The following is a 22,271-nucleotide window of genomic DNA, read 5'->3' as shown; positions in this document are numbered from 1 at the left end:
TAGTGGTGAAACGGATCAGTGTGTCCACGGTTCGGTTCAGATAACCGTTTTGGGCCTCGGTTTCGGATACGGTTCGGATTAGGATCATGTCCGTGATAGTAAAAAGGCAGACTTTTCCCGTCTCTCAGTTCCCCCTCAACTTCACCCCGAGAGACCGCATAAAGTCCTGGGACCACTTTCCGACTGAAATATGTCCGGGAAGGTATGCTGTAGCGAGGCTCAACCGTCTTCATGATATAGCGGAATCCCTTATCAGTCACCACAGAATATGGCTGCATATCTTTGGCGATGAACATGCCGATCCCTTGGGTGATACGTTTATGACGGTCCGAATCCACAGGGTATTTTTGTTGAAAGGCCGACGAGATTGATGTTTGAATGGTCTTTGAAGATGAGCCCAGATCTTTTCTAGCTGTTCCACTCACATTAATAGTTGGGTGGCTGCGGCGAAGGTGTCCTGCCATATTCGAAGTGCTACCCGAGGAGTAAACGAAGGACGAGAAACAGTGTTTGCATACTGTCCTTTGCTTGTCAACTGTCTTTTTCCCCTGATCATCGCACTCCACACTAAAACCGAAATGATCCCACACGGCTGACTTTAATGAGGCTGGTGCTTCCTCAAATTTCCTCTTATTGTCATTTCCATTCATCTTTTCCATTCATAAATTGTCATGGACCGCTTAAAGTTTAAAGCCCAGTTTGTTTTGAACGCTGACAGGCTGAAGGGAGGGGCGGGAAAAAGTCTCATTGGCTCGGGCAGCACTGGAGAGAATGCATTCCGCTGGGTCCTAAACACCCTTTTGTATCGGACGTAGGCTACAGTAGGCAAAATACGCTACATAAGGCAATGCCTTCATGAAACCGAAATCCGCGGATCTCCAGAATGCTCCGAACTGTGGTAAACGAACCGAACGGATTCGGATACAATTCGAATCCGCTGCAGGCCTAGTATTTACGTAGTTTGGCTAGTAAGATGTTGTGATCTACTTTATCAAACGCTTTGGCATAGTCGAGGTAGATGGTATCGACTTCTTCTCCGTTGTTGAGGCACTCTAAGATGTTGTCGACGTGGCTGATAAGCTGGGTGAGGCAGCTCCTCTGTTTCCTGAAGCCGTGCTGACTCTCGCTGGGTTTGCTGCCTTCCAGGTGAGACACCATGTGGTTTCGAATAACTCTCTCAAACGTCTTCATAAGATGTGAGGTTATCGAGACTGGACGGTAGTTGGCGGGGTCCGTCTTGTTACCCTTCTTGAAGATAGGAGTGATGTATTGGGTCTTCAGTGAGGGTGGTATGGTTGCACTTTGCAGTGATTCCGTCCACATCAGCTTGAGGGGGGTTGCCAACTGCTCCTTGCAGCTAACTAGAATCCTTGCAGGGATGTCACCATCGGGAGTCGCGGAGTAAGGATCAAGCTCCTTGAGGGCGCTGATGAGATCTTCTTCGGTGTATTCGAAGTCATCCAGTTCCACGTCTTCCTCGAGCTCAGGTTGGACGTTAGCCAAGCATTCAGTAATGTTCACTGCATCCGGATCACTGAACACTTTGACGTACTGGTCTTGCAGCAGCTCTGCCTTCTGCTGTGGGTCATTGGTGATGGCTCCGTCTGCACTGCGTAGGGGTGCGACTGTTGACTTGGTTTTCGAGAACCGCTTAGCGTAGCTGTAGAAGTAGCGTGGGTTTGACTTCACAGTTCCAACAGCTTTTGCTTCTCGTGCATCCAGGTCGCTAATGATGGCTTCACTGATGTCGAAGGCCAAGAGGTTCACTTCTTCGATGAGCTTGGGCAGTCTCTGTGAGGCGGGGTTTTCCTGCCTCAAGGTACTGATCTGGGCGTTTAGTTTCCTCCGTCTGCGCTTCAGGGTGTACTTCTCTCTGGTTGACTTGCGGCGGCGTGTGCCAGGAGGTCTCACTTTTGAAGGGGCGTGGTGAAGTGTAACTTGAAGGACTGTCAGTCTAAACAGTTCAAGAAAGAGGCTGCCTTCCGTGTCATTCTCACACAGCTGTGAACATATGTGTAATCCAGGGCATATAAAGACTGGGACCAGAAAATAATTATTTTCTCTCCATTGACACCCATTCATATTTTTCGATCTCATAGGTCCCATGAGCTCTACCGGAAAGGGCGTGACTTCGCCATTCTATTGCCGTGGAGGGATTACATTGCAATGAGTGGAAAACCCCCTGCGTCGAAAAAATAAGCACATGGTCCTGCGTTAGCCAATGGGATGAATGCTCATAGCGTCTCTATGTGCAGCCATCGGCTCTTCCGTTAGCCAATGGGATGAATGCTCATAACTTCATATATTGCCGTGGAGGGATTACATCGTAATGAGTGGAAAACCCCCATGCGTCGAAAAAAGAAGCGCAAGGTCCTCCGTTAGCCAATGGGATGAATGCTCATAGCGTCTCTATGTGCAGCCATCGGGTCCCCCGTGAAGGGGTTACATTGTAAGGAGTTGAAAACCCCATGCGTCGAAAAAAGAAGCGCAAGGGTACCCTTTTGCGTCAGAAACTGAAGCCAAAGTCACTGACCGTCAGAAATCGACGCGCTCGGAGTGTGAATGTGTTGTATAATGAATCATGTAACGTTTACAGTTTGGTGCATGACTTTGGGAACAGCGTGGTCTCAAGACGGCTGCATAAACCCACGAATATAGACCTTTGGTTTTGTATATACTGGTTTTGATTTCTCTTCACAATAGATTGGTTTTATTTACAGATAGTTAAAGGCCCACTATGCAACTTTTTTAGCCAAAATTACATTAAGTATGCAGGTTGAGAGTTATGCTGATGGTTCTGCATCCATTTCTGGGTCGATTGGTGGGTGTGTCATTTTCCCATGTCGCCTCTACAGTGAAAAAGCGCATATGCAACTTGATCTGCTCGGACCGGGACATTCCGGATGTGACGCAGCGGAAGTATCCTCGAAAATGTAGTCAGATTGTAGTTTCGAAAATGCTTTACGGCACAGACACACACCCAAACATGGCACCGGCTAGATATAAACAGCCAGTTGCGATGCAATTGTTGCATTCATCATGGATCAATCGACTGATAAGGAACCCAAGAGGCGACTGTCGGTGGAACAAAAGAAGAATGGACCAGAAAAGAGATCAGACACGAGTGAAAGGGGAACTATGCAACTTTTTTGGCTTGATTTACCTTAATATAACAGGCTAGGAGTCATTGCGACGGTTCCATTATACATTTTTGTTCGATTGTTCGTTGTTTCAACTCCCCCTTGCGCATCTTGGCGGAGAAAAGGAATATGTTTCTGCCGGCGACCCGCCGCCCACTCTCGCGCGAGTGTCGGGTCTCGCGAAGTAACGAATTGCTTTACGGCACAGACCCCCAAACACGGAACCGGCTCGATATAAACACAAGTAACTAAGGGATTGTTACATTCATCATAGATCAGCCGACTAAAAAGAGACAGAGAAACCCAATGTCGGAGGAACAGAAGAAGAGAAAAGGGAGACTGACCGACAGAGAGGCCAGACACGAGTAAACGTTGGGCAAGCTTTTCAGGAATAGCGTGAACTGAAAAAAAAAGAAGACTGCAAATCAGACTCCGACTTGGCCGTGTTGCTTTTGAAATTGAAAGTACCCTTGGGTGAACTTTGTCCTCGTGGTATTCTTGATGTTGATAGTCTCTGTACACATGTGTTTGATCAAACCATTTTGTTGTGAGCCCTGTAAAAATTGTTTTCTCGACCGTTTTGTTGTGAGCCCTTTATGTTTCTAGCTTGCTTGGTTGCAACCATATAAACACCTTTGTTTCCATTGGTGTTTTGCTGTTCGTCTGTCTCGTCCCCCTGATACAGACTGAATCCCCGAATCCAGGTTCTTGTTTATTTCGATTATTATGTTGGCCAACACTCTCACACTGATTGTTCTGTTCAACCTAAGATAAAACAATTATAATCTAGGATATAAATTCTCCCCGTCAACTATAAAAAAGGATGGCTTTATGTTCATTGCAATACAAATACACCATTTTAAAAATGTATAACCTTGCCTACACTTCATGAACATTTACTTCGGACATGGCTCCACGCATTCGCCGGCTTCTTTGAAAACAAATGCACATGGCTCGCGTAGAAGTGCATGGGGAAGGGTCGTCAACGAGTTGTTACGACAGTGTTGTAAAATATCTACTACGAAGCTGTAGGGGGCGCTGTGTAGAGAAATGTGCGTGCCAAAACCAAGAAAACAGCGAAGAAATTCCCGAAGTTGCATAGTGGGCCTTTAAGGCAAGGAACTTGAACTTGGTTGCACCAACGGCGTTGTTAGGTATGGTTATCATTTCATGCGCATGGCTGAAGCAATGCGCAAGGAGAGATGTAGTATGAAATTAAATCAAGGTGGATACTGTAAATCAAAAAAATGTAACAGAAATGTCATGCTAAGGTTGAAATTAGCTCAGAATATGGAATGGGACACTCAAAACAAAAATCGAAAATCTGTGCAATCACTAAATAGAATGGGTTAGATGCACTATCTATCAGACATGGGGGACTCGAGTCACATGACTTGACTCGAGTCAGACTCAAATTTGAGGACTTGAGACTTGCTTGACTAACAATGATAAAAGACTCGACTTGACTTTGACTTGGTCTTCTTGACTTAGACTTGAGACAGATGACTCAAAATGACTTTTTTAAAGTTAGATTAAATGTTGGATATGGGATTTGCGATACGCCAGCCGATTTTAAAAACACACATCTCAAATGGTCCTACCCCCTCTCGTTCAGCGCTGACTCTGACTCCACCCATTCCAAGTACATGGACGCGCAATCACGCAAGAGTGCGAACACAGATGCGTGAGAGTGAGCCAGGCTAGCTAGGTTGGAGTTTAGGGTTGTCTTCTAGTGCTAGGTCCAAATGTGGATTAGCTAGTTAGCTAGCTCCAGTAGCTACCGCAGGATAACAATAACAGCTTGCTCTGGGTCACGAGCTTTGAGTACGTGCACGAAGGGGTCACTCGCGGGGAGCGGGGGAGGGGGAGTGCAGTACGACCATTTGATTGACGTACTTACTGTCCAATGCCACTCGGTGGTTCTGAAAATCATTGGCTGGAGTTTTTCGAGCCCTGCCCGTTCCACAGATGATTGACTTGTTTAACTTTCATGTCAGTAGGCTACTTCTAACTCAGTGGCTGTAAGTGGGTTATAATAATGATTTCACGTGATTTTCAAGTAAAATTACACCAGCCAGAGCGTCAGACTGGGCCCTCTTAAAAAAATTAAGAGGGTTCAAGTTCCAGTCCCCAAATTCAGTTGAACCACTACCTGGACATTTGTGATGGACAGAGCTGCCTTCAGTTTTGGGCCTATTCACATAATGGTTTTGGAATGTTTTGAATAGTTTGAGTTATTGTTGTATATAAGACATTGTTATTGTTAATGTTGAAATAAAACTCAACTTATGAACCACTCACTCTACCGATTTATAAATTTGGAAACTGGGTTAGATGATCAGATTTTTGTATGAATTGACTTGTGACTTGCTTGACCTGAGCAATGACTTGACTTGTGACTTGCTTGATTCTCACCACAGTGACTTGGGACTTGCTTGAGACTTGAAGGTTATAACTTGAGACTTGCTTGTGACTTGCACATGAGTGACTTACCCCCACCTCTGCTATCTATAGCACTACTGAGTTATCACATGCAAGCTAATAGAATGACACAGCTAACCTTGCACGTAATGCTTACGGTTAGATTCATGCTTTCACTTACATTTCTAGGGTCCCATAAGGGACTTCCATTAGAACAATTAAAAATAGAATTAACCAAACAATTTTTTTGTACAATTAACTGCTGTACATGAGTTTGTATTTCAACGAAACCGAGCTCCTCCTAATCCCAGGGAAAGACTGCCCACACATGGACTTACTGGTCACCGTCGAGAACATCACTGTATCTCCCTCTCCAACTGCCAGAAACCTCGGTGTGGTACTGGACAATCAATTATCCTGCACTGCAAACATCACTGCGGTCGCCCGATCCTGCAGATTTGCACTTTACAACATCCGCAGTATCCGGCCCTTCCTCACAAGGGAAGCAGCTCAGCTTCTAGTCCAATCACTGGTCATCTCCCGCCTCGACTACTGCAACTCACTCCTGGCTGGACTTCCTGCCTCTGCGATTAAACCTTTGCAGCGCATCCAGAATGCGGCAGCTCGCCTCGTTTTCAACCTACCGAAGTTCTCCCATGTGACCCCCCTCTTCCGGGACCTCCACTGGCTCCCTGTAGTAGCTCGCATCAAATTTAAGACGATGGTACTGGCATACAAGGCAGTCGATGGAACTGACCCTGCCTACCTCCAAGCATTGCTAAAGCCACACACCCCAGCTCGATCCCTCCACTCAACTACCTCAGCTGGACGTCTGGAACCGCCATCGCTATGAGCTAGCAAAGGGCGTTCAGCAAAGTCAAAACTTTTCTCGGTTTTGGGACCTCAGTGGTGGAACGAGCTCCCTGCCGCTCTCAGGACCGCAGAGTCGCTCACTATCTTCCGAAAAAGACTCAAGACTCACCTGTTCAGAGTCCACCTCGACTCTGTATAGCCACCTTCCCACTTCTGGCCACCATTGTACACTGTATTTTATTGTATTGTATTGTATTGTATTGTATTGTAGTACTTAACTGTGTAGCAACTGCAGTAGCTGCTATCATGGCTGTAACACAGGGAATTGATTGACCTAGCGATTGTGGTACTTGCACTTGGTTCTATGAACATCCTTTCTGTACCGACAGCGATATATTGATGCACTTCTTATGACAAATGTACTTATTGTAAGTCGCTTTGGATAAAAGCGTCTGCTAAATGCCCTAAATGTAAATGTAACAATAGAAACAAAGTTCCAGAGCCAGATGCAGACACACTTGGAGCCCACCAACTACCTTGGGATCAGACCCAGCTGAGCAAGCAGCAACAGCAAATAACGGCAGGATTTGAATTGGTTCTGTTTTGGTTGTCCACCATTACCAAAATTGTTGTTTGGATAAATTACATATACTTTAATAAACTACAGTTTTCCACGAATAAGGTTATAGGAATATATAGATATAAATATGTTATTGACAGAGCAAAGAGGGGTGTATGGGATGATGGCACAACATGTTGTACTTTTGTCCCCAATAACACAGCTCCGAATGGGTTGGTGGCCAGGGCGCTGGCATGATTACAATCCCTCAGGTTCGAATTGGCAGAGAACTCCGGCATTAATGACCCTTTCACAGGTTGGATGGAGAATATGTTTGGGAGGTGGATCCAGTCAGTGCTCGTGGCGGGAATAATGGCAGTAGCCGTGTTAATTGTCATCGGCCGCTGTTGTGTTCCCTGCGCACGAGGGCTACTGCATCGGCTGATCACCACAGCAGTGGGCGCTACAGAAGCGGCAGGTGCCATTCAGGCTTACATGAGGATCAGATATGATCCGGTGAAAGTGGACGAGACATCACCTGAGGGGCCCGACCCTATCCAGCTGTAATATGTAGAATAGTCAACACCTATACTATTCTAGTAGTAGCGCCTGTATCTAAGATAATCAATATCCCGGATTTACTTGAATAACAAATTATTAAACAACCAATGTGGGTTATGTTTGTTATTATGTGGTATTGTTTGGTTGCGAGTGCAACCTGTTATTTCCGTATCACTGCACTGAGAATGGGAATGTTGATTTTCTTTGAGACAGTTGTTTACAGGTTTCCTGTTGCTGACACGACGACGATTGAACGGCTGAAGGAGGCTCACATGATGTGAAAGTAACCTCTCTGTGTGCCGAGCCCTTGACAAGGAGGGACGAGCCTGGTGCCATGCCGCAATTCCGACGCCTCATTGTTCCGACGTCTCAATGGTCCGAAATATTTCCCATATACTATACTTACTCTCTCTCTCTCTCTCTCTCTCTCTCTCTCTCTCAATATTGGAGAGCAAAGGGACAAAAGAGAGAGAGGTATGAAAGTCTTTATGTAGGCCTATTCGTAACATTGAACCGTCGGCATAGTGGCATGTTGATCCAATGGGAAATATTTCGGACCATTGAGACGTCGGAACAATGAGGTGTTGGAATTACAGGCAGGCCCCACGAGCCTTGGGTTCATGAATTACAGGTCCCGATGGCAACAGAGGAAACAAGAGCTGCGACTACAACAATGTCCAAAACCACCCACATGCACTAGCGCACCAATGCATGAAGTTCACCTGATCCATCCAAATCTATGCGAGCCTACAGATAATCTTGAATTTTTAAATGTTTTACTTTTCACTTGATTTTGTATTTTTTACTTTTTACTTTCAATGCATACTGCAAATATATGGCACCTAATTTTTTACTTTTTACTTTCAATGCTTGCTGTTAATATGTGACCTAATTTTTTATGCATGCAGAACATTTTATAACTTTGTCACATATAACTAGAAGTGTTAGTTTGGATTTCTATGATTGCTTTTAGAATATGCTTATTGTTGTATTGTTGACAATGACCTGTATTTCCTATGAGACCCACCAAGGTGAATGCTGTCTCAGTATTAGGGGGACGCGTTGTGGTTTATCTCCCCTATGGAGTTTTTCCACTTCGGTCGGTGGTGTGGATGATTTTCCTACTTTGACTATGTTTTCGGTGTGTTAAATTGTGCTTATGGCTTAAAAATCTTATAGTATGGCCATCTGAGATGACCAGGGAGGGATTGTTACGTATTTTAAGCACATAAGCTGCCCCCACATAGCCACTAGGAAGCAGGATCGAACACACAAGCTGCATTACCTTCACATAGCCACTAGGAAGCAGGATCGAACACATAAGCTGCAATAACTACTCCAGCCTCAGATGGCAGCACCTTTAGACAGGTGAGTGCGGAGCCATTACGTCACACCGGCCACGCCCACTTCACATAGGCCACACCCACTTGATAGAATCCAGCGCGGAGTTCAGATTTAGGCCAGAACGAATAGGTAGCCCCGCCGAGAGAACCAGGCTGAAGACCGGGACTCAAAGTAGTGCACAATATTATTCTCATACGCGTTAGATACAATTCCCTCCCTTTTGCTTTGTAGTTACCATTCCGAAATAGGCCTACTTTAACAAATAAAGTGAGTTAAAAGCGACCAAGGATTGGACTACTTTCTTCTTCAAAAAACGCAACACTATAGAGTCCAACACAAGACTGCACTCAAATGTAATATTACTCCCCTCCTTGAGCCTCTAGAAATAGTTTTATTTTCCTTATGTTTTGTGTGTATGCTTTGTGTGACTAGGCTACTGCTGCCTGTCTTGGCCAGGACACTTGAAGAGATGTTTAATCTCAATGATGATTATTATTTTCAAAATAATCAGTAGTAAATGCCATGCATTTAAAAATTGTCAATGCACTTTTCAGCCCTGAATAACAGTAAAAGCTATTTAATAATTGATTTGCATGCATAGTATACTACACTTTCCGTTGAACAATTACCCCTGTTACCATAAATTGACTAATTTTATAATGTAATCAAATGCTTACACACTAGCTGCTTTCAGACACACGTGTAAGTCCTGATATTCTCCTGATGTGTGAACAACATATCCTGACATTTGTACCCTGAAAATCTCCTGAATAATACTACCCCTGAGGTAATTTCTCCGTAGGAAATGTGAATTCACCTTATAAGTGAGTGAGAAGTAAAAAGTCGGGATTTCTCACACCACTTCAGTTGGCGTGTTGATGACGCTTCTGCATGTCATTGAGTGGCCCCCTAAATGATTATTGTCTTGTTTCCTTTTGTTCGCTGAATGGTACCGTAAAAGTACACATCATACAATCAATTACAACAAATGAGTTCACTGCTGCACGTGTATAGAAAACACTGCCCCGCCCCCATGGTTTTGCGGTGTCAACTTGCGTTAGTGCTGGGCGCTATACCGGCTCACACCGAATAACGAGTGTATTTTCGTCAGGATATGATATTTATATAACCCACCATACTGGTGAATTTGATTACACAACGTTCGGAATGCAGCGCCGCGCAACACTGTTTCAGACAGGACGCTTTTCAATGTTGCGCCAAACACGCATGGTACGACTACGAATGCGACTTTCTGTATAGGCCCATTACTGTGCAACCCGGTATCACGCGATTTCGTGCTCATGCGCACAAACGTTAATCTGTGCGCATTGTGTCCCGGATCACGATTGTCCGACGGTCGATGGTCTGCTTACAAATCAGAAATGTTGACATATAACTAGATAATAATATATACAGATATATAACTAGAGGGTGCACTGTACTATCTGCGCTCACCCCTTCTGAAGCTTCTCTCTCTCTCTGTCCCTCCCTTTCTCTCTTTCTCTCTCTCGTTTCGTTTTGTGGAACACGTCAATTGTCGGAGAACGCTCCCATTCAGAATGCATTGGTTTACATTTCGTTCTGTGTAGCACTAAAAAAGTCGGACAATCATAATCTGGGACACGATTCAATAGATTAATAAAGTTTTTGCGCATGAGCACGAAATCGTGTGATACCGGGTTGGACTGTGAGGCGTGGTATTTCAGACCAACTGGTAGAAGAGAGTGTCACGGCTTTCAAACATTTCAACCATAAAGCCTATGGGCGCCTCGAGACTCGGGACGGACGTCAACGCGCTGCGGAATCACTTACTTGATGTTGTTTTGATTGAAGATCGGCAGGTTGTAGTGGGTGCGTGCGTGAATGAATGAATGTGTGTGTGTGTGTGTGTGCTGCGAGCGAATGTAATTTCAAAGTAACAAACTCAAAGCCGATGCATGCATCCAAACAAACTCCTATGTTCAAAACCAAATCAACAAATCAAAAACAGAGTCGCTTATTCGCTTCAAATACTTTATTTTATTTTCTAAACTTGGGAATTAATACGGCGCGGTACCGAGCGGTTGAAAACAATGTTGGCTTCTCCTGTGGCTGCCTTGCGCACCTGCGCTACATTACTTGATATGACTTTGGCAGTAATGTTGCGCCACGCATGCAAGTGTAAACGCGAGAAGCATAGCTGCGTGCCTGCCTGCTTTCAGCGAGTCATTAATATTATTTGTAATTATTTTTTAAAAAGATATTTATCAGTCACAGCACTCACAGCAGCCTTTCCTCTTCTGGTAAGTCGAGTAATTTAATGCCAACTGTAAATCTTACATATCAAGTAGGCTAGCAAACTCTGTTGCCATTCAACTCAGTGTCCGCTGAGTTTCAGCTTAATGTGAAACTCATAACAAGTCATAAGTGTATGCAAGTGTGTGCGGTTTCGTTTTTTTAAGTACCGGTTCGAGAACCGTTTTAGCACCGGAACCGTTTGAAAAGTACAGAGTAGGCACCGGTATCGGATAAAACCCAAACGATAACCAACCCTACTGCCGAGGCATGCGGTGGTGTCTCGGCAGCGGGCAGTGAGGCACCGGCAGGAGACAATCGCGGTCAACAATCATGTCCCTTCCTCCTCCATGTCGCGGTTCAGTCTACTTCAGATTGATGAGGAAGTGGAAGAGACGTCGGAGAACCCGACGGTCGTTTGAGATACATAATATCGTCAGGAGGCGCACACAGCTTTCGGCCGAGATAATATATATTATGATATAGATATCTATGCATAATAAATTATTTAGATATAGAGCTCCAGGACTCCCGTGTGTTTTAGAATATTTACAGAACATGGCAAAAGGCTGTGTGCGCCTCGGCATTGCGATACATCCACTGTAAGCAGAGCGCATGGTACCGTGGCTGCAAGCTGCTCAGGGCCACAAATCCGCCCTCCTCCTTGACCGCCTCTCTCCTCCTCATTTGCATTAAAGCTTCAGACACCGAAACGGCGCGTTATGGGAAAGCTCAACGTGCGACTGGCTTGTAGTGCCTGTAATTCTGCACCACGGCTGATTTCGGGAACGTCTTCAAACACTGTGCTAGGGGCCCACTAATATCTATATTAAAGCATCCATAAATTAGCATGCCACGGGACTTTTAAGATGAACACGATGAGTTCTGCCCGTTCTGCCTCCATTTTGTCTTAGAACGTAGACCCTATGACATATCCCGCCCCTTGCAAGCCCACCCCCCTAAACCCCCCTTTGATTCTACTGTTGTCTAAACGACGTTGATGTCTGCATATAAAGCATCAAGTGTGATCACCCTCAGGGTAGAATCTCCTGCTAGACAAATGCGGCAAAAATTTGTGAAAACTGCTTATAAGTAGACAATTATAATGCTTGCTATTTAACGTAAGGAGGAAATGATTATGCTTGCTTCATTAGGTAATAGGTTAACCAAAACGTTATACATTTTAACATCATAGGCAAAATGTTATTATATTATGTGCTCAGAAATTTATTACATTATCGACCCAGATTATTATTATGGGTTTAATTACAACTAGAGGTTGAGAAAACTCTAGTTGTTATAGTAGGTAGCCCCGAGTGGGAAACAAATCCTTAACCCTGTCAGTGTTAATGCCATGCCTGCCAGTTGAGCTAGACAGGACTAGCAGCATTTGACGATTGACCAATGATGGCTGACCAACAGTGGTACTGGAACACCAATCAAGCTTAGACGATCATGTCATGATGGACTGGGTGCCTACCTCCAAACACTTTGACTTCACATAATTGCAAAGCGAGTATTATTTCAGAGGACCGGTAGAAGTTGATGAACCTCCCTTCCATTCCCAAACACTTGACAGTCTGAGTCAAGCAGCCTGGGTCATCGTTGATGATGGCACACCTGAGGGAAAGAGACAGAGAGAGAAGATACAGTAGTCTGGTGAAGGTAGGCATCAGAGGCTAACCTTAACTGAAGGTAGGCATCAGAGGCTAACCTTAACTGAAGGTAGGCATCAGAGGCCAACCCTAACTGAAGGTAGGCATCAGAGGCTAACCCTAACTGAAGGTAGGCATCAGAGGCCAACCCTAACTGAAGGTAGGCATCTGAGGCCAACCCTAACCCTAACTGAAGGTAGGCATCAGAGGCTAACCCTAACTGAAGGTAGGCATCAGAGGCTAACCCTAACTGAAGGTAGGCATCAGAGGCTAACCCTAACTGAAGGTAGGCATCAGAGGCTAACCCTAACTGAAGGTAGGCATCAGAGGCCAACCCTAACCCTAACTGAAGGTAGGCATCAGAGGCTAACCTTAACTGAAGGTAGGCATCAGCGGCTAACCCTAACTGAAGGTAGGCATCAGAGGCTAACCCTAACTGAAGGTAGGCATCTGAGCACTGGTTGTGTTCACATATTTTTTGGTAGTAAACTATTCCATACTTTTATCGAAATACACTTAAAATCAGGCTGAGGTCATTGGGGATCAAACCCAGAACGTTTTGCTGGGAGTCTAACAGTATTGAGTTATAGTGGGGGAGGTGACACCTGTGATTCACCTTGGATTGTCATTGCCGTTGTTCGCCATCGAATTCCCGATGAGTACTTCAACGCCGTTCAGCCTCTCCCTAGCGGAATTCCTATTAGTGACCTGGATCTCTGACACCCGGTACACACCAGGCAGCTCCAGCCTCCACCATGGTTTAGCCGTTGAATTGGTATGGGTGCAGCTGTTGTGCTCCCACTGAGGGTCGCTGTTCCCATCGATGGCACGTTCGGCCACCCCGCCCAAAACAGTTGTAGACTGAATAGCCGTGCCGCTCAACGCCACGTTAATGCAGGATACAGCTTAATGGAGAGTGAAACCAGAGAATACTTTGTAAAGTTGCTTCCCAGTGTTCCAAACTTACTGAAATACTAATGCCTGTTTTGATAACTTGTCATCTGCCCTTAAATGGGGCACATAGAAATACCTGAAAATCCAGGTGACATCCACAGGAGGATCACAACACCTGGTGTTTAGAAAATAAAATTAATATTTCAGGTTTCATCATCTAATATTTGCAAGCATATATCCTGCAACTAATATATATTCTAAAACTATGATGAAGTATTCAAATTATCCATTGGAGGATTCTTGCATACAGCCAAAATCACACAAATAAATGTATATGTCAACTGATAAAAGCTAATGCAGGCACATTTTTATTAAATCAATATTAAGAACTGGTTTATGAAAAAGACTAGTGATCTGTGCAATACCTACCAATGAAACTGCAGATGAGATGACTGAACCCCATGGTTCTGGAGAAACAAGATGCTCAGACAATAGATAATACTAGCTTCTAGTTTTACATTCATATTAACATTCTATTAAAAGTTCAAACTTATTGATCTTTTGGGATTGAGCTTTATGCAACTCAAATATTATAATGTAAATGAGTAGTCTTATAAAAAATCTTAAAATAGTGTTGTCTCTCCGACTTGAAGATGGTACTCACCAGCAGCGTCAGTAGGTCCTTCTGCTGTGAATGAATCGTCTGCATGGAGTACAAGCCCCAGATGAACTTGGATTTGCATTAAATAATCCAAAGGCTTTTGTTTGCAAATACTACTGCTCACGCACTAACTATGAGGATGATTAGGGGAGGCTATATGCAGGAAAGAAACAGTGAGAGCCATGAGGTGAATCTAACAAAAACATGTCTCTCTTTATTCCAACAGAACCTGTCTTGGTTTGAGGAACAGGGGAGAACTGGTAAGCAAGGCAGGATGAGCTCAATGGTTGGGCCAGCGTGTTGCCTGTTAGTTAGTAGTCAGTTGTTCCTTTTTTAGTAACCTTCACTGCCTTACATCTGATTAGTCTGGTTCTCATTCTGTGGCAAATTGGTGTTGATTGTGATGCTTCTAACCCATTTGTTTAACCAACGTCGTTGTCGATTGAGAGGGAGCTACGTGCTAGCATAGACTAAAAGCTACAGAGCTAGCTGGAGCCTGTACGACTGCAGAGGTTTCTGGGTAGCGTAGTTATGTTTGTAACTAATTGTGTGTGTACATTATTCCCTTTGCATCCCTTTTTTTTTTTTTTCTGTTCCTACGATGCATAATTTCCCCTGTTTGGCAAAGGAACTTCCGTCAACACATGGGGGACCTGCTAGCTAAAGGAAGGTGCATGACTACCCAGCTCTCTGTGGGAGCCCATTAGCGTAGCCGCTAGCATCCCGATAGCCCCAGAGAGAAGATTTTACAGCTTTGCAGGTATTGACTCCCTCCGTACGGGAATGACGGGCGTGATATGATGTGAGTTTTCCTGAGTACTTATTCCACTACCAAAGCCTAGCTACTTAGGGTCGATTTTGACTACTTTCCAGGTCATGAGATGCATCAACTGAAGCGCAATATTTGACCACCAAATACTGCAGGGTTATTTAAAAACCTGTAGGCAAACAGTCTGTGAATATACAAATAGGAAGGACTCTGGTATAGGCAGAACGGAGAGAGGTAAAGACATGTATATTTGCATTTGGTCGCAGTGCTTTATAAAAGAGTTTGTCATGGCTTGGTGTGTGTGTGTGTGTGTGTGTGTGTGTGTGTGTGTGTGTGTGTGTGTGTGTGTGTGTGTGTGTGTGTGTGTGTGTGTGTGTGTGTGTGTGTGTGTTGAATAGGGACTGAGTCTCTTGACCCCAGGGTTCAGAGGTTCAGAGGACTGCCCAGCATCATAAGCAGTCACACATGTCCTCCATCTTTTCTCCGCAAGTTGTGTATCAGGAGGTTCGACCGTGAGGGCCATTCACACTTCTTCACACTTGTGGAAGAAGTGTGGTCTCGCTCAGACAGTAGTATCAGCGGGGGGTTTAGGGGGGTCGGCTTGCAAGGGGCGGGATATGATGTAGGGTTGAGGCACGCAAGAGGCGGGATAAGTGCGGCAGCTGTCACTCTAGTTAGTTTTTTCTAGTGTCTTAAATACTACCTCAGAGGTACTCTTTCTTCAGGATGTTTTCAGGATACCAATGTCAGGATATGTCATTCACATATACGGCCTGTCGGGAGAATAGTGGGCTAATAGCAGGCTTCACGTGTAGCCTATGTGTGAAAGCAGCTATAGAGCCAGAGTCTGGGGTCACGGGGTCAAGCTTCCTCTCATGGGTAGGTTGTCAGAGTCATTCGGTTCACTTGTGTCCTATGTATTTAAAGTTGTCGAGTTTCTTCCCTAGTCGGTTCCTCGTTTGCTATAGGTTTGTTACTGTTTGCCTGTGTACATGAAGTAAAGCTTCCTTGCACCGACTGTTCTGAGTCTGATCTCTCTGCGTTTGGGTCTACCTCCCTCCACAAGCTGTGACAGAGACTGTTTTAAAGGAGACATATTATGGTGTTTTCACAACAAGTAAACATAGTATTTGAGTTCCAGAAAACATGTTTTTGAAACTGTTTGCTGGAAAAAGCTTTTAGGAAAAAAGATCTTGCCTACCGCTATTCCCCTCTGTTTCAGTCCCTTCAGAATGCGCTGTTTCTGGTGTCTGTAGTATTAATGCATATGAGCTGCAGCCCATTGACCAATGAGCTGTCAAACTGAACCACAGCATGGAGGAGAAGGGATTGTTGCTGTTTGCGGACTCCTGGAGCTCTATAACAGGAGTGGAGTGTAACATCTGATCCCTTCCATGTTACCAATGGTGTTCGCCAGGGCGGAATTTTGTCTCCTTTTCTTTTTAATATGTACAGTATATGAATGACTTGATTTTAAATGCATCTGGTACAGGCTGTAGGATTGGGGACTCACTCATTAACCACCTTATGTACGCAGATGATCTGGTCATCTTTAGTCCATATAGTGCTGGTCTACAACAGCTTATGAGAGTATGCACACAGTATGGTGATGATTTTGACATAAAATACAACGCAAAAAAGAGTAAGATCATGATTGTCAGAAGCAGAGGAGACAGACAGTCAACCTTCCCTGACTTCTATCTGTCTGGTACTGCACTCAGTGTGTGCAGTGAAATTACATACTTGGGCCATATTATGTCAAATGACCTGTCACCTGTCTGATGACAAGGATATCTATAAAACCTACGTTTTATATGCTCTGCCGTAGGTTTAGTATGTGCTCTGTACCTGTTAAAATCTCACTCTTTCGAGCGTATTGTACGCCGCTGTATACTGCCCACCTGTGGTGTCGTTATAAACAAGGCAGCATTAGAAAGCTTACAGTGGCCTATAATGATAGCATGAGGCTACTGCTGAGAGCTCCAAGAAGCTCCAGCGCAAGCCAAATGTTTGTAAGTGTTGGGGTCCCTACCTGCTCTGCTGTGTTACGTGGCCTGATGTATGGATTTATGTGTGGGGCATCCGAGTCCGAAAATAACTTAATTGCAGTTTTGGCCAACCCTCTATGCAGTTTGGTTAGATTTTCTTCCAGACTGTGGACCATTGGCGATCATGTCTGTATGCTCGGCACTGAATATTGTGAATTTGTGTATTTTTTTACTCTGTGTTTGGTTATTTGTTTATTTTGTTTGTGTTGATATGGATCCTCCTGGGTCTGAAATAAAGAATTATATATATATATATATATTAGAGCTGTCAGTTAAACGCGTTATTAACGGCGTTAACGCAAACCAAATTTAACGGCGTTAAAACAATTATCGCGCGATTAACGCAATTATTTTATTTAAAAAAAAAAGTTTTTTTTATTTATTTTTTTCTTTGGCTCAAAACAAAGAAGCAGTAGCCTGACTGCTATGTTCAAATGACATTTGTTCAAAGCAGTCGTTTAATTATAACTATAGGCTCTTTTTTGTATCGTCCTGTTTTGATCAGTATATGCCAATGTTGTTATCAATAAAAAATAATTTGCACAAGGCAAGCCGATACACTTCACCATGTTGATAAGAGAATTAAAATGAGAAGAATTATGGGACAAAAAAATCAAGGGATATTTAGCATAGAAAAATAATTTGCGATTAATGTGAGTTAACTATGACATTAATGCGATTAATCACGATTAAATATTTTAATCGCTTGACAGCTCTAATATATATATATATATATATATATATATCTTTATAATATAATATTATATTATGCATGGTATCACGGCCAAAAGCTATGTGCGCCTCGGATGATATTATGAATCATAAAGACTGCATCTGACGTCTCTGGCACTTTCAAGTAAAGACTCGCAGTGGGCGATATCTCGGCCATGGTTGAGAAGAATTGGGGGAAAGGAACTTTGGGCTTGATTCTCTGAAGTCCATGAACCGCGACATGGAGAAGTTAGGGATTGTACTCCGGGCGCTGAGATGCCAGACTGCCGCCAAAGCTTCAGCGGCAGTCCGGCAGCTCCGGCGGTGTACTCCGGGAGCTGAACTGCCACCGAAGCTTTCCGGCTGCTCCAGCGGGTGTCCTCCGTGAGCTGAAAAGTCTGGCGGGGGTTTCTCGGCGGCAGTCCGGCAGCTCAGCTCCGGGAGTACAATCCCTTTCTCCTCCATGCCTCCTTCCGGACTGCCGCCGAAGCTTCGGCGGCAGTCCACCAGCTCCGGTGGTACCGCTGGCAGAGAAAGGGATTGTATTCCCGGAGCTGAGCTGCCGCCGAGTTCCCCCCGCCGGAGCTGCTCGTCCACTGGTCCACAAATTCTTAGCCATGCTCTGATTGGAGGGGAGTGGGGAAGTGGAAGGTAAAATTCTACTGTGCCCCCTTCCTACGTAGGAGGGGGCGCCGACACTAACTCGCTAGTTTTGTAACCTTAGGCGGGGTACTTTCAGAATTGATATCTCACATCATGTACAGACTTTTTTCAGTTTGCATGCGTGTGGGAGCAACTGAGACCCAAAACAACAACCTAAATCTCAGGAAAAGTGTTGTATTCATAATATGTACCCTTTAAGCTTCCTTTTGCCTTCTGAGTCTGATTCCTGCATTTGAGAAAATGGGTCACAGGTGAAAAAGGTGAGAAAGATATTATCCGTGGTCCGGGAGCATGCTCTCTTTAGGTCGACCTCAGACGAGCCTTCCATCGTTGCTTCCAGTCATCCCGATTCTCCATACGTCTGGCCGGTTCATTGGTACTTTGAGCTCCTGCATCCTTCTTGAGTCCATCCACGTATGTTAGTGTAGGACGTCCTCGAGACCGATGCCCATGGGTTGGTTCCCATAGTACCAATTTGCTGGCTGGCTGCTCTTGGTGTCTTTGGCCGTGTTCCCCGGCAGTCTCATTCTCCTGGCAGCTACTTTCTCACTCACCCTTGATATTCCTTCATACAGGATCCTGTTGGTAACATGTGTACTCTTGCTGATGTTAAGTACTGCACGCAGCATTCTGGTGTAGCACCCGTCTAAAGTCTTCTGCAAGGTTGGCTTCAGGGACCAGCATTCGCTGCCGTAGAGGAGAACAGACTCTACCGTTGCATAGAAGAAGCTGAGTTTGATTTGACCGGGGAGGTTGGAGTTCCATACACAGGTCATGCCGTTCAGGGCCCTCCATGCGAGTGCCTTCCTCACCTTTAGGTCCTGCTCGGTTGAGTTGACCCATGAGTCCTCGACTTCCTTCAGCACAGTGCCACCAGTTGTTGTCAGCGGTTGATGCTCCGGTGAGATGTTGTAGGTGATGACCTCTGTTTTCTTGGCGTTTAGCCTAAGGCCAACCTTGGCGCACTCCAGCTCCACTCTGTTCAGGAGGTCCTGAGCTGGCTCCACGTTGTTGGAGAGCAGGCTGATGTCATCCGTGTAGTCCATTTCTGTCAGGACAACTGCAGGGTGTCGCTTTGACCTCCTTGGGGTTAGGGTGAAGCCGAGGTCCTGCTCCCGCCCACTAATGGCTTTTCTGAGCGCGTAATCCAGGACTATGATGAAGAGGAAGGGGGCTAGTGTGTCCCTTTGCATTACACCCTTCGCACCTTCTCCATCAGTTCCTCCCCCTTGATGTTGTCATAGGTACTGAACAGAAGCTGCTTGGCTTCTCTCAGTTCCCCACGTCTCTGCTGGGTTGGTTCATGCTCAAAGTTGAGGCGTGCTTCCTCCACACTTCCTCGTGCCTACGACCTCCGGATGTTTGGACCTCAGGGAGGTTCTGGCTCTGTCCAACACGGGCACACACATCCTGGTTGCCTCCTCGTTTGCAGCGACAAATCTCATATATTCGCTGCTGGGCTCCGCTCCCTAGTCCAGCTGCTGGAACGATTCCTGACTTCCACAGTGTATCTGGTTTGAAGGACAGGGTCGTTTGCGAATGCCTTCCAATCGTGCAAGATCTTGGGACTAGGCTTGGGGACCCTGAGGCTCAGTCGCACCCTCATGGACACCACACGGTGGTCCGAACCCACCGAGCTGAACGAACTGTATGGTTCGGCATAAAGGATGTAGTTCCTCCACTTTCTCCTCACAAGTATATAGTCCAGTTGGCGTACCATACGTGTGGCTCGATCCTGGAAGGTCCATCTCTTGCCTTGTCTTTTCTGGAACAAGGTGTTTTATTATGCAAGACACTTCATGCCAGCCTGTCACTGGGTCTAACATTTACATTATATGTGTAACGGGGGGGTTAGGCAGAACCCAAATTCACGGACAGACGACAGTTGAGGGCAGTTACAAGGATTTAATTCGGTACAGTATCGGGCAGGCAGAGAGCAAACAGTAAAGTCACTGACAGGTGGGCAGGGAATCGTCGGTGGATCAGCAGGCGAGGGGTCGGCAACGGGAGGGCAGACAGGCAGGCCGGCAAGGACTTGACAACATGCGCGTGGTCAGGCAGGCGAGGGGTCGGCAGCGGGAGGGAAGACAGGCAGGCGAGGAGCAGGAAACAGGGAAGCAGACAGGCCGGCAGGGACTCGACGACAGTCGGGTGGTCAGACAGGCGAGGGGTCGGAAACAGGCAGGATCAGCGTTGTAGAACAGTTCAGGAGTTGCGGGAAAGCTCTGTGAGTACGAGAGACGATCTGGCAGAGACTGAGTGGAGAGAGAGGATTTATTTAGAGGGATCACAGGTGAAGGTGGTTGGGTTAATTAGGGGAGATCAGGGTGGCAGGCAGGTGAATAGGAAAACCAGGGGCGGACCATGACAATGTAAGGCACAATGTGGCAAGGGCTTAATGCATATGCATATGGTGGACATGCTGTAACTTAACCTGTCTGCTGTTCTATCATGACTGACAGCCAATACAATGTTATGTAATTGTATCGCCAAAGATAACCTAAAACACACAATACAGTGGTTTCCAGCATTATGAAAACATTAAACACTTTAAGGGATAGGGAAAAATTATTTTGAACCTGTTAAGGTCAACATATGAAAGGAACCCAATCAATCTTGTTTTGTCCAAAATACTGAATGAAAGGGAGATGAAAGGAATGTCCTTGTGATACTGTAGTTGCAGCTGAAACACTCCCTGAGACTTAAGGAATAAGTTCGTAATACTCTCCCAGAACCAGATCTCATTTTTTCCTTTCACTGTTTAAGGTTAGGGTTAACCCTAACCTTAAACAGTGAGAAGGCCTTTCTCTGTTTAGGGTTAGGGTTAACCCTAACCCTTTCACTGTTTTGCCACATGCCTCAGCCTCGCCCTTTCCTCTTCTTCAGCAGTCAGTTTCTTGACCTGCTGGGCACTGCCATACTTGCTCTGTTGCTGCTGCTTTTCTTTCTGATTCATCTTCTGCTGAGGTTTGTATGTGGCTGCTTCAGATTTGTTGTTCTTGCATCGTGTTGCATAGTGCTGCACGGCTGTTTTCCCCCTGGACTGCAGGGTGTACTTGACCGTCTGGATTGGATTAAATGATGTTACATTCATGTTGCCACTCCTTTGGTCAATTACATAATTCTCAAACTTAAAGATGACTCAACCCTTTGGTCCGTGCAAGATGGAGAGGCAACATTTAACCATCGCAATCAGGGAGGGGTACTTAGCTGGTTTGGGCAAAATAACCTGCTGAGCACATCACATGTACATTATAAATATAGCTAACTCCCACCCTAGCTTGAGGAGCACAACACATGGCAGTCACGTTACAATATAGTCAATTTTTAACACATAACACACACATGAGAACATGGTCAGGTGAAGGCCAGAACCAAGGCCCCATCTCTCCTCCCGGCAAATGGTAAACACTCAGACAATGCACCGTTTCATCCTCAGAACGGGAGGGCCACAAACAGGAGACTCTGTGAGGCTCTCCCCTGTCAGGAAGAACACAAGAAGATACACATGCATACACTAGGGCCTGGGAGGCAAGGTCAAGCAAAGACACACAGAACCATACACATCTCAAACGCACACACCTCATCGAGAGGAGGATACAGCATAAGAGTGTATCACACAGGAACTCATCACCTTCTTCTGCAGCAGACCTTCCACGGAGGCGAAGCTCTGGACGAACCATCAGCGCTGATTAGGGACTTAGACATATTCGATTTCTCACGCTTTATGACTCTGTATAACCGTTGCCACTTTACTT

At 45.3% G+C, this 22,271-nt stretch overlaps 1 protein-coding gene across 1 annotated transcript; it reads right to left on the bottom strand.

The window, feature by feature from the left end:
• Nucleotides 1-787: 787 nt before the first annotated feature.
• Nucleotides 788-19,559, bottom strand: LOC132464975 (uncharacterized). The gene is made up of 2 exons (XM_060061609.1): nt 19,227-19,559; nt 788-2,001 (listed from the first exon to the last, which is right to left on the bottom strand). Exons 1-2 carry the CDS (start codon nt 19,557-19,559, stop codon nt 946-948), a joined length of 1,389 nt encoding a protein of 462 aa, XP_059917592.1. The 3' UTR covers nt 788-945.
• Nucleotides 19,560-22,271: the final 2,712 nt, after the last annotated feature.

Source organism: Gadus macrocephalus, chromosome 9 (genome assembly GCF_031168955.1).
Source record: "Gadus macrocephalus chromosome 9, ASM3116895v1".
NCBI lineage: Eukaryota > Metazoa > Chordata > Actinopteri > Gadiformes > Gadidae > Gadus > Gadus macrocephalus.
The sequence above is the reverse complement of the archived record's forward strand: the minus strand, read 5'-3'. Positions and strand labels throughout refer to the sequence as shown.

What these genes read in the sequence shown, in the direction of transcription:
- LOC132464975 (XM_060061609.1), bottom strand. Translation starts at nt 19,559, where the DNA reads ATGGACTACACGGATGACATCAGCCTGCTCTCCAACAACGTGGAGCCA. An exon ending in TCAGCTTCTTCTATGCAACG is followed by an intron (nt 2,002 to 19,226) that starts GTAGAGTCTGTT and finishes ATATGTTCACAG; the next exon opens with CTGTGTGAGAATGACACGGA.